General features: G+C 44.0%; 1 protein-coding gene across 1 annotated transcript; it reads right to left on the bottom strand.

The window, feature by feature from the left end:
• Window positions 1-6,759: 6,759 nt before the first annotated feature.
• GHSR (growth hormone secretagogue receptor) lies at window positions 6,760-10,791 on the bottom strand (the record flags this gene model as incomplete). Its single annotated transcript, XM_080624291.1, has 2 exons — window positions 6,760-7,064; window positions 10,038-10,791. 2 exons carry the CDS (start codon window positions 10,789-10,791, stop codon window positions 6,760-6,762), a joined length of 1,059 nt encoding a protein of 352 aa, XP_080480417.1.
• Between the last annotated feature and the right edge of the window lie 1,342 nt (window positions 10,792-12,133).

The raw sequence follows: 12,133 nt of genomic DNA, 5'->3' as shown, positions 1-12,133 counted from the left end.
TAGAATGATTTGGGTTGGAAGGGACCTTAAGGCTCATCCAGTTCTGACCCCCCTGCCATGGGCACGGACACCTTCTACTAAGCCAGGTTGCTCCAAGCCCCGTCCAGCCTGGCCTTGAATACTGCCAGGTATGGGGCAGCCACAGCTTCTCTGGGCAACCTGTGCTGGTGCCTCACCACCCTCGCTGTGAAGAACTTCTTCCTTATAGCTAATCTAAATCTCCCCTCTTTCAGTTTAAAGCCATTTCTCCTTGTCCTATCCCTACATGCCCTTGTAAAAAGCCCCTCTTCAGATGTCTTGTAGGCCTCTTTAATGTACTGGAAGCTGCTCTAAGGTCTCCCCAGAGCCTTCTGTTCTCCAGTCTGAAGTAGAGAGGGTTTGGGTTGGGGTTTTTTTTCCCCTTTGGTTGGTTGGTTGGCTATTCTTTTTGTCCAAGGAACAGGGTTAATGAGTGGCTGTGAATTTTGTGCTTATTTGAAAATAACGTGCACTAGTCTGTAACTGAGATTGAAGAGGGCAGAACCATACAAGTGCTGGGCTTGGAAGATAGCAGAGGCCTTTCTGCTGGGAAGAGCACTGAGAAAAACTGTTAAATGGCCACCAAGTATACTAATTGCATCCAACAATACTAATACACCATATTGTGTGCTGAAATAACAACCGTACTAAAGCTCAACAACAAGCAGAAGTGAGTGCAGAAACCTGCAGTTAAACCTCCATTAATACAAGATGGACTAAACTTCTCTTTTTCTTAATCCTCTTTTGCTCTACTTGCATAATCACAATTTAGATGGAAAAGACAAATTATGATCTAACATTCCTTTTTTTTTATTCTAAACAGCAGCAGCCAGGGCTTCTGGAAATTGAAACTGTGATTTCATGATCTGACAGAGCTGGCAAAGCTGTACCCCATCATCTAACAAACTGCTTTGGGCAAAAGTTTGACCAAGGACATGGGACATGAAGCCAAACCCCTGGAGGTTTTACCTGTCTCTCACCAGGAATCATGCATGAGAGTGACAAGCCATTGGCAAGCACATCTGCGTAAGGAAGTTATTTTGCTCCTGCGAAGTTCCTGGTCTTTGTGCAGAGCTGGGAGGAGTCTGCTGCAGTACCTCAGGTGGGGATGCATGGATGGGCAGAGATGGCTGGAGTGAGGGGGATGTACCACTGCACTGTGTGGATGATGGACCTGCCTAAAGAACGGAGAGATGTCACGTTAATGCCCTACAAGCTTCCATCTCTATCAAGTGCTGCCTGCATTACTGCTGGGCAGCATATAAAGCCAGCTAGATGCGCATGACAGCAAATAGTGTAAAATAGTGTAAATCATGCCAGACATTCTCAAGACATGCCAACTCCTGCAGCTGCAGCTGCTGGATATATGTCCATCTGGATCACCTGGAGGATTCTCCACTAAGCTCCTGCATGTGTGCAGGCCCAGGGATTGGTACAAGTTCAAGTGCAGGTACAAATCCTGATGTTGGTGCAGGTGTTGCCTCAGCCGTTAGTATGTTTTGTGTGGTTATTATTGACAGGAGGGATGCAGACCAAATCATAGAATTACAGAATGGTTTGGGTTGGAAAGGACCTTAAAGCTCATCTAGTTCCAACCCACTCTTCCAAGGGCAGGAACACCTTCCACTAGAGCAGATTGCTCAAAGCCCCATCCAGCCTGGTCTTGAACACTGCCAGGGATGGGGCAGCCACAGCTTCTGTGGGCACGCTGAGCTTTGGAAGCATAGCCTGTGTTTCATTTGTTCAGGCTCCCTTTGGCTGTGCTCTCCACAGGCTGCAGTGTCAGTCAGAGGTTACTTATTTCCTATATAATGCTAATCTCGGGCTGCTTGTGCTGGGCACTCTGGCAACAGAGCTTAGAAACAGAAACAATGCTCATAGCTGCTTCCACCACCCTACAGCCCAAGGAATGACACCCAGAGGGAGGTGAACGTATCCACACCCCACTACTCCAAGGCAGCATAGCTTGAGCAAGGGGTTAAAATGCCAAGTGCTTTAATTTACTTCTTGTAAAATCGGGCCAACATTGTTCATTAAAAGTTATGAGAGTAAAATCTATTCATTGTGCTTTCAGCTGAGGATTGAGGAGAGTGGTTCAGGGTGCGCAGAAGGAACAACACAGGCTCCACTGCAATGTGAGGAGTTAGGTGGGTTATTTTTTTTTTGGTACCAAATTTTGATTTTACTTCTCAAGGTGGAATTTGCCTCCTGAAGGCCACAGCGTTTTTGCAAATGATACAGACTGTATGGAAGCCCATCAGGAAATATTGACTGAAGGGCTCAGAGGAACTGCAAACAGCCCCGTAAGGGAACACACTAACCAATACAAGCAAGCACTCCCCAAGGAGCAGAACCAGCTGCCTTCAAACCTGCAAAGGGACCATCAGCATCAGCAGCCGCCACCCTCCCTGCTGCTTCCCCACAACTTGACCTTGGCCATCAGCAGATGAGGAGGGAGCTGCTGCACCACCCTGGCTACAGCAGAGCCAGGACAGAGAGGAGGTACTCCTGGATGTATTGGTTTCCAATGGCTGCTGCTTTAAATAAGGCTTATCCAAATGTCCTTTGACACAAACTTATATAACTACCGAGTATCTGTCAACCCAAAGTTCGACATGCAAGGACTGTTTTTCCAGGATTTTTTTTTTTTTTTTTTTTTTGAAAGAAATACAATAGGGCATGATTTTCTGCTTGTGCATGTCTCCATCAAAGGTACTTCTCTAAAATGAATGAAGCTTTCTGGTAAAGTGCCTTTGACCTATTTCATCACTGATGTAACAGGTTGCCAAGAAATAAAATGCAGCCAAATTGTTCCTACTTATTTGTGATGCTGTGATACAAGGTGTAGTTAGAAAAGGTGTTAAAACTTGAACTGTTTAAAGAACCTCCAGTTATTTTCTATATGGGCTGCTCACATACAAGCAGTAAGAACACTGCAAAGTTTTGACTTACAAAGCCCTATACATTATATTTTCTTTTTTCAGCTAGAACTGGCTAAGTTGATTCCTGCAGAGAAAAGTTTCCAGAAATGCAGCCTATGGTTCAATAGCCTGAAGGAAATCATGCTGCAGAGCTACCCAGTCTGCCGCATTTAATGAATAGCCCAGTGCCTGCATGGGCTCTTGTCTTCTCTGCATGTAAAACATCTCAAAAGCCATATCCAGACCCAAAACAAGGGAGGGTAGGCACCTATGCTCTTTCAGATAGGAATAAAGTGCCAGGAATATGAAGTGCTGCAGAAAAGCCCTGGGAAACAGAGGAGAAATGCTTTGTCTCTGCTAGAAGGTATTTTCCAGGATAGAATACACTGTGGATCCGGAGGAGGTGCAGCAGGCGGGATGGATGGTTAAATCAGCACCAGCATTGCTTTTGCCAACATGGGTTGTTTGACACTATGCTCTCTGCCTGCAGCATCTCCTCTGCCTTTGCAAGCCCTGGTAGAGACAAGGGGGCAGGAGGCAGGAGGAACCTTGCCTTGTGTTACTACCTGAGACAAACCCATGATACCTATCTTGTACTGATGTCAGGTAGCAGTTCTTTGATAAAAAATGCTATTAAAATCTTGACTGTACTTTCTTTCCCTACTAAGTTATTTCTCACTACTTGGGCAATAAACCTTGAGGCAAGCAATGTGGATTCATCCATCGGTTCTGGTGGGGAGGTATATATCTTTTTGGAGGCATCTGACAATAGTTGATTTTATGATGCAAAAGTGAAGGTTATCCAGGTGATATCTTTTTTCTTGTTTTCCATACAAAAGCATGCATAAGTACCTGCTGGAGGAAGCAGACCCTATTCACCATCTGGAGTCAATGCATGCCGGTGTGACCCCACTGTCTTCAGCATTTCTATATGGAAAAGTTTTAGTGCTGAGGAAAACAAAACTAATGGATGGTGTAGAGACAGCTACAGCATGTGTTAAATGCTTGAATGTTTCCTGCTAGATTTGCAGTATTTTCCTGCTTATGCAAGAATCATGAAGGTGGCTCCTCTTCTTTAATGTGTGTGTTTTGTTAGATTTGGCCGAATGTTCAATGACTTGCAGAAATAAGTCCATTTCCTAAGTGAGAAGGAAAAAGTCCTGTTCTCCCTCCAAATAAGCAGCCAGTCCCCTTCTTTCTGACTTCTGTGACCGCAGATTAAATGCTTTAAATTCTATTTTATACACAAAGTTGTGGCAATTTCAGTGTTGATATAGTTAAAATTTAGTCTCTCCTGATGAAGCTTTAGGTTGAATGAAATTATTAGTATGGTTATAGTTTATATGCAGAAATTAAATGTGTGTACACAGGGCTTTCATGGGCATTAATGTTACAGTTTTTCTGGGAAAAAATAAAAAAGGGCACAAAGGAATACCCAAAAAACCCCCCCACCCCCACCCAAAAAGTCCATAGCCTAATCAAGTTATGCAGGTTTGGGGAAAAAAAATGGTAACCCAACAATGCAGCTTCTCTGCTAGTAAAAGGCTCTGCGGGACCATTCTGGCCACACAGAATCTCTTCCTATAGCTGAGACACAGATTTTACTTGCAGAGAGCAGAGCAAGCCTGTGAAGTCTTGCAGGCTGTGTATGACACTGGTACCCATTCTATGCTCCATCCCACTGCTGTGGATTCCTGCCCTTGCCTACTGCCAGTCCTGCAGCACCCAGCACTGTGCCCGGCTCCCACATCATGAGGAGAGGTGTGTGGCAGTGCTGAGTGAACCTGATGGCAACTTGCTTCTCCAGCCTGCATGAAGTCACACACCAGATCCTCCGCTGCCAACAACCAGGTAGGTCTATAAAGGGTCCCATCCCTTTATTTTATTCTGTTCACATGTAATACCACAGACACAGCTGAGATTTGAAATCCATGACACTAGGTGTTGTGACTGGTTCATTTACAGAGACATGTTACAAGTGAGTTCACATCTTCAAATCTTTTCAAGATTTCAAAATTTCTTGTTTCCCTGAGTTGCATGATGTCTGCCATCAGATCTGTCTGTTGGTCAGTGAGTGAGAGAATATCGGTTACAAGACGGATGTGATTAGAGATTAAATGATCCTATAGCACTGGTGCTCATTTGTCCCTTAATTCATAGGTTTGCATACATCAAACCTATGCTTTCTGTGAGTGCTGGAGTGGGGAGCAAGACAGGCTCAGGCACCACACTGAGGAGCAGCAATCAGCCCCTGGCCCTAGCAAAGCACTGGATGGCATAAAAGACACAGTATTTGCAGAAAAGGCCAAGTTCTCTTTTGGGTTATACCTGAGCAGCACCATCAGCTACAGGTGTAACAGGTGGAAAATGGCCGTCAGTGTTAATAGGAGTTTGAAGGCGATAAGATTTTTGCTAACAAACAATTCATTATGCAGCATCAGTTGTGGACCAGCTGGGTAATAAATACTAGAACAAAGTAAATAGAAAGCTGCTATTGCACATGCATGCTCCAAAACTCTATTAACTGATCCACAAAATCTACGTATTGGTGTGAAAATAGGTGCAATATATGACATACTTATTAACATAAAGGATGGAAAGTTTTCTGGTTTGCCTTTTAATGGCATACTTCAGTTATAAAGATCAATTGAATTTAAGATTTTTATGGAAGAAGTACGAGAACATGTCTGCCTGTGTCTCCCAATGCAGATTTTTCTATTACTTTGTCAGGTCACATTGGTTAAAAAAATGTTCTCCATTTAATACTACAGCAAACTAGCACAAGTGCACACAGGGCTTTATGGAGAAATATGGTACTGGTAACTGGCTCATACGTTTTAAACAGCAAGAAGTCGGGATTTACAGGCAGGAGACCTGTCCTCAACAAACCTCGGGGTTGTGCACAGCATAGGGACAAGTAACTACAGAATCATTACAAATATCGAAACAACTAAAAGCTTCCAAGTTCAAACACATCAAGTCATTCACAGACAAGCTGAATAGAATGTGTACAGATGATTTAACTAGTAAAACATAACAAAAACAAACCTAAAGAACTTTGGTGGGAGATTGCATTCCATATTTTTATAGCATCACTGTAGTCCTCAAGTCAGCACTGTCCTTGTCCCTCTGATACATACTTAAACCAGATATTTCAGTACAGTCAGGTTCTAAGCCACTTCTGTGAGGGCATTTTTTTTTTTCTACTCAGATATGACATGAAGGTTGTTTATTTTTATCCATTTTATTTCTTCTTATTTTCAGAAATCATTTTCCTCCTTCAGAGAAAAATATTTGTTTATTTAAAAATCAAGATTATGAAAAGTGTATCAAATTCTGTGTTCACTACTCCAAAAAGGCCATTCAATTTTCTCTTTGTAGCATCTGGTTATATGCTAGCAAAATTTTTAGCAAAAGTAAACTTAACTCTGGAAAAATTGATCTCAAATTAGTTGCTACTGAAGTCACACAGACTATCAAGTGGACTGGGAGATATTCCCCTGTTCAGGATGGTAAACCTACCTCTCCCGCTAAAGTCAGTGTTAAAAAATCATATGGGAAAAAGTAGCAGAAAAGTAATACTTGTGTGTTGCCAAATTCTGTAATCATGTGTCTCCTTTTATGGTCTCAAAATTTAGGTTTTGGTTGTTTTTTTGTTGTTTTGGGTTTTTTAATCTTTAAGCGCCAACATTACATCTTTCAGCAAACCCAGATGGTGACAGAAGTACAGCTTTAACGTTTCAATTCGTATTTCTTTCTCTTTTGTTATGGCTTTCTGAGAAACATGGGTAAGTGATGCTCCAGTGTTGGAAATCAGGTGTCATGTGATAACGCTTGGTTCTGTCCAAACACGCGAACTTTCTTGCTTTGTGCTGGAGAGTCTTTTCTTTGGAAGGGGTTTGAGTCCAAACAGGCGGCAAGCAGCAACTCGGTACTTCTTTGACATGATGTTGTAGAGGATGGGGTTGATGGCTGCGCTAAGGTAGAAGAGGACAAAGGACACCAAATTGCAGTACTGGCTGATCACTGCTATCTCCAAGGATCCAGCTTCAAAGGACTTGGAAAATAAATACCGTCCTACGTGAAAAGGCAACCAGCAGAGTATGAAAGCAAATACCACCACAACTAAAATAAAAACAGCAGAAGAAATTGTGTTAAGAATGATTATTAAAATATGGGTAATTAAAATTCTATTTTAAAATTCTATTTCTTTAAGAAATTAATCACAAAGTTTGAAAAAGCGTCCCATAAGTTTTCAGGTTTGTGTCTCTCAATACAATTTCTGAGGTATAAATTAGCACCACTTGAAACACATTGATCAAATCTAAACAGACTGCCTGTATATTGCACAACTAATATGATGTAGCACACTTCCAACCTATGAAACTTAGGCTTTCATAAATAGAGAATGAATCAAAATGGTGACAAAAACAGTATAATGATCTATCATCTGCAGTGTTTAACAAAAGAAAATTATGTATAATGTGACAGACTCAACTCTGTGGTTTATAACAAAGAATAATCACTGGAAAGCAAAATTATTTAAGGCAAAGGCCCAAAAATAAAACAAACCACCAGAATGTGGACTTCTAGAGCACGCATGCCAAGGTAAGAACAGAAAAGTGGTGCACCCCTGCAGTTTGTCTGTTTTTTGGAACATGAGTTACTCCAATAAAATTAAATATATATACTTCATAGTTATATAGTATATATGTAATATTATACTATCACTATGATTGCATTTATATGTAAAACTAATGTACGTGTGAGCTTTGAACACTGGCCCATTTGAATTTCCACCCTAGAGAAAGGGAAACATTTTCTGTTTATTTCCTGTGTGTTATTGATCTTTCTTACCTTTCTTATTTTTCACAATGCTTGAGTGTATGTATTAATACACCAGAGAAAGAAAACCTGGAAAATTTGAGCAAGGTGTTTTTGACATTCTTAAGCCATTTTCACCTGTTAACCTGTTCTCCCATGTAAGCAATCCTGCTTTCTCTTGTCAAGTCCCAGCAGATAACAAAATTCAAAGAGCTAAGAGGAATTATTATAGGCATCTTTCCCCAACAACTTCCTCAACAAGCATTCTCAAGTTTAAATAGATACTTATGCAGGACTTATGGTGGACTATAAGGCACGGGGCTGAGGTTCAGAGTATGTTTTTCAGCTCTGCATCTTCTTGAGCCAACCACTTCAATTTTTTCCTCAGTATCTTCACCTACAGAATTCAGATAATGCTTCCCTTGCTCACAAGTGGAGCTTAATGCATGTAATGAATACTACCATGATGGTCAGTATGAATAGGCTTTTAAGCATAGTTATAGTTATTTTAAGCATCAATATTTTCATATGTAGGCATGTATATTCCTAGTTAGGCTTTTGACAGTTTGATCTTCACGCATGTAGAATCACCTTGATTTCAATAGGAACTGGGTATGATAACTCCTTTGCAACTGTATGTCTGTATGTTTAATTGAGGACCTAGAAGCATAACCTTTCTCTACAATTTAGAAGGGGTGCTGATGCTAATCCCATTTACTTGATGTTCCATGCAGAACATCAACACCAGTGAGAGCAGACAGTATTGAGTATCTGCTCATTCTGAGCCCTTACTAATTTCTTTTCTTTCCATCAGACTGTTATCACTTAGAGAATGTTGGCTCCCTGTCAGAGGATGGTCTTGCCACTGTCTTGCTTGGTTTTCAGACCTTGTAAAAGGAAAAAAAAAGAAAAAGGTGTCTGAAATACTGTAATGCTTGTGGCAATGTGTCAGGGCAGGAATAAACAGCTATTATTTCAAAATTCTTTATAGTTAAGTATGCAGAAATATAAACATGGTAGTAATATATGCTAGCAATTTAGTTATTCTAAGTAGACATTCATAATCCTGAAACTCTAGAAGTGTAAATGATGAATTACTTCCAAGGTCAGACCAGACTGAAGTAATCCTGTTGATCATAAAATGTAGCTGAAAGGGCACAAAGAATGCTGTGGGTTTTGTTATTCTTCCTGCTATTGCATAATAATAAAGTAGGACATGAACAAAATATCAGTTAGGCTCCCATTTAATATTTAAAGGTACTTAGGACACGCTGTCACCTCTTCATCGAGCTTATTAGCCCATCACTTCAGCACAGCTGAAATGAGCACAGCAGTGCTGCTGCCCATGAAACCTTCTTCACATAAAGCATCTCATTGCTGCTGAAATCCACGGGATGACTTGCTCTGCAGAGGACTTTTGCTTCAATAAAGGTACTCAGCAGCAGTAGGATTCTGCAGTTTTTAGGCACTAAGCTGCAGAACAACTTTTTGGCTTTGTGCATTGAACTCCACAACATGCGCTGAGTTAGTATGTTAAAATTTGTGTTTCCAGGTGCTAGCAGTAACTGTTGTTTAAACCATTCAGCAATGTCAATATACAAAGTTAGGAATGACAGTGTCTGTCATCTTGATCCTGTCTTCTTGAAGTCAGTGAGAATTTACAGGATCACAGACCTCAAAGGAGATGCAGTGCTCCCTGTTCAGCACATCCTGGTGTTTTGCTAATATAAAAAGGCAGATTAATTTTACAAGCATGGCCATGTAATCTTATGATATAACCCCAATTTGCTAAAACCTCAGCACTCTTTCCATATGAAACTAAGTGTACATTATATCCTGCTTGCTTAGTCTGCAGTTCAACTTTGTGGCTTGAGAAAGGTTTCCTGTTGTTTAAAAATGAAATAAACTATCTTTCTGTAAATAACATCAGTACTCACAACAAAAGAGGAAAAATGTTAAAGAATCTCCAGGGCACTAGCTAATTATAACCATAATATTTGTCCTTGCCAGTGATTGTTATTAACGTTTAGCTGCTTCAGAGTCTTCAGCTCAAACCAGTTAGAAACAAATGTAGGGAGAGGGAAGAGTTATTCTACAATACCTTGAGGTGTAGCACTTTGTATGAAGCATTTTCGATAAATGCTTTCCTTTGAGAAACACCTATAGAGAACTACCGAGTGTTCTCAGTCTTTCTCTCTCACACACACACAACACACACACCCAGAAACACAAGCACATGCATCCTTTGGAAGAACAGTGCAAGAAGAGTCATACCTAACATCTTCACAGTTTGCTTGTTGTTCTTATCCCTGATGACAGTGCTTGGACCAATGTTCTTTCTCTTTCTCCTCCAGAGCTTCCTCCCAATGAGGCTGTACAGCACGGTCAGACAAAACACAGGCAGGAAAAAGAAGATGCTGGAGGTCCATACCATGATTGTGAGGAGCCCTGAGCGGATGGCATACTCTGTGGCTCGGCACTCGTTGGTGCTGAGGGGGTTTGTGCCATTCTCATGCTCGACCCCCACCAAGATGAAGATGGGTCCAGCGCTAATGAAGGAGATGGCCCAGAGGAAAAGGATGACCAGCTTGACCTTCCCCTTGGTGATGATTACTTTAGCTCGGAGGGGAAAGCAGATGGCAACATACCGCTCCACGCTAAGGGCAGTGATGTTGAGGATAGTGGAGTAGGTGCAGCTCTCGCTAATGAACTGGAAAAGCTTGCAGAGGAGGTTCCCGAAATTCCAGGGCCGGTACTGCCAGAGGCGAAAGAGGTCCAGGGGCATGCAGAGGAAGATGAGCAGGTCGGAGAAGGCCATGCTGGACAGGTAGAAGTTGGTGGTGGTCCTCATGTCCCGGAACCGCGACACCACCAGCATGGTCATGAGGTTGCCAATAATCCCGATGACGAAGAGGAGGATGCAGGCGACCGTGATGCCTGTAAGCACGGGTGCGGGAAACAGGTGCAGCGGGGGCTCGCCGCCCGTTCGGTTCTCCGCCTCGCGGCTGCCCGCGCTCCCCTCCCGCATCCTGCCGCGGGCTGCGCATCACCGCCCGGCTCGCCCGCGGAGCCCCCCGCGCCCCAGCAGCCCCAGCCTGGCCTCCGCGCCGCTGCGCGCCCTCCGCCGCTCTGCTCGGGCCGGTGCGGAGGGCGGGGAAGGACGGTCGGCCCCGCTCCGCCTCTCTCCGGGTGCTGCTGCTCCCCCCCCCCGGCCCTGAGGTGGGGGGACAGAGGGGCTGCACTCCCCGGCACGTCACGTGAGACGTGGGTGCTCTGGCTCCGCGGGCGCGGAGCGGCGCCGCGCTGCTCTGGGGCTCAGCTCCGGGGCTGGCGCCGCAGGGCGAAGAATTAGCCCAGCCCCGCAGCGCAGATCCCGCTCACTGGCAAGGTCCGCACCGGCAGCATCGCTTAAACTTTCTTCCCAAGTCCCGGCGCGGGGCTGTGGGGTTTCACCCAGCGCTTCCCACCCAGGACAAACGCTCCTCGCCCGGCACCGCTGCCTGCACAGCTCCTGCACGCTCCTGCCCGGGAGCTCCTGTTGGAGCGGGTACCACCAGTCGCTGCTGCGAAGGGCAGTTGCACTCTCCAGAGTGCAGTGGCTCCCTTGCCTGCAGCTGGGATGCCGCTCCTTGCCCGCGCACATAGAGTTGCTGGTGTCCGGGGTGCGCAGTACTGCGGGGCTCGTGAAGATGTCGCGGTGGGTGTAGGAATACAGGGGTGGCTGCAGTTTCTGCCGCCTCTATTCGTACCTTTGTTTTGCCCTTGGATCTTGGCAGGAGCCCGGTAAAGGCTCCAGTTCAGTGAAGCTGCAGTCATCACTCTCTTTTACATGGTTTACCTACAATTAAATTTTGATTTGGCATGTTTCTCTTGTCCTGTGCTCTGCCCCATGCAGACATTTACTTTTCTGTACTGTGTGTTTTGTCACTGCAGACTCATATATACTACTAAATGACAGTATCGTACCTGAGAAGGAATCAGATGGAAGCAGCACAAGGTGAGACCAGGGACAGTAAAATGACACCACCCCCCCTCAGCACACATGAAAAGGGTTTCTCCGTTTCCTTTCCAACTCGTCCCCTGAAAGTGTCTGTGAGAGTGTGCTACTGCACAACCTCTTTTCACTCCTGTATTTCCTCTACCCAGAGGAGCTACATCCTTCCCCCTTGTACCCCATGTCTCAGGTGGCAGCCAGGGCTTCGACTCTGTGCATCTAGTTTAATTCAGCTGAGAAACAGCTGTATGAGTTTTTTCCCATACGTGCACTCCCATACGTGTGCACCTACTAGCGTTATGATTTCACAGCTGTGAAGAGATGTAGTGCAAGTGCTGTCTGTGCTCCTGTGCCTGTTTCTGTAATTTGCTTTCTG

This window comes from Psittacula echo (assembly GCF_963264785.1).
Source record: "Psittacula echo genome assembly, chromosome: 7".
NCBI lineage: Eukaryota > Metazoa > Chordata > Aves > Psittaciformes > Psittacidae > Psittacula > Psittacula echo.
This window is presented reverse-complemented; position numbering and strand designations above follow the sequence as displayed.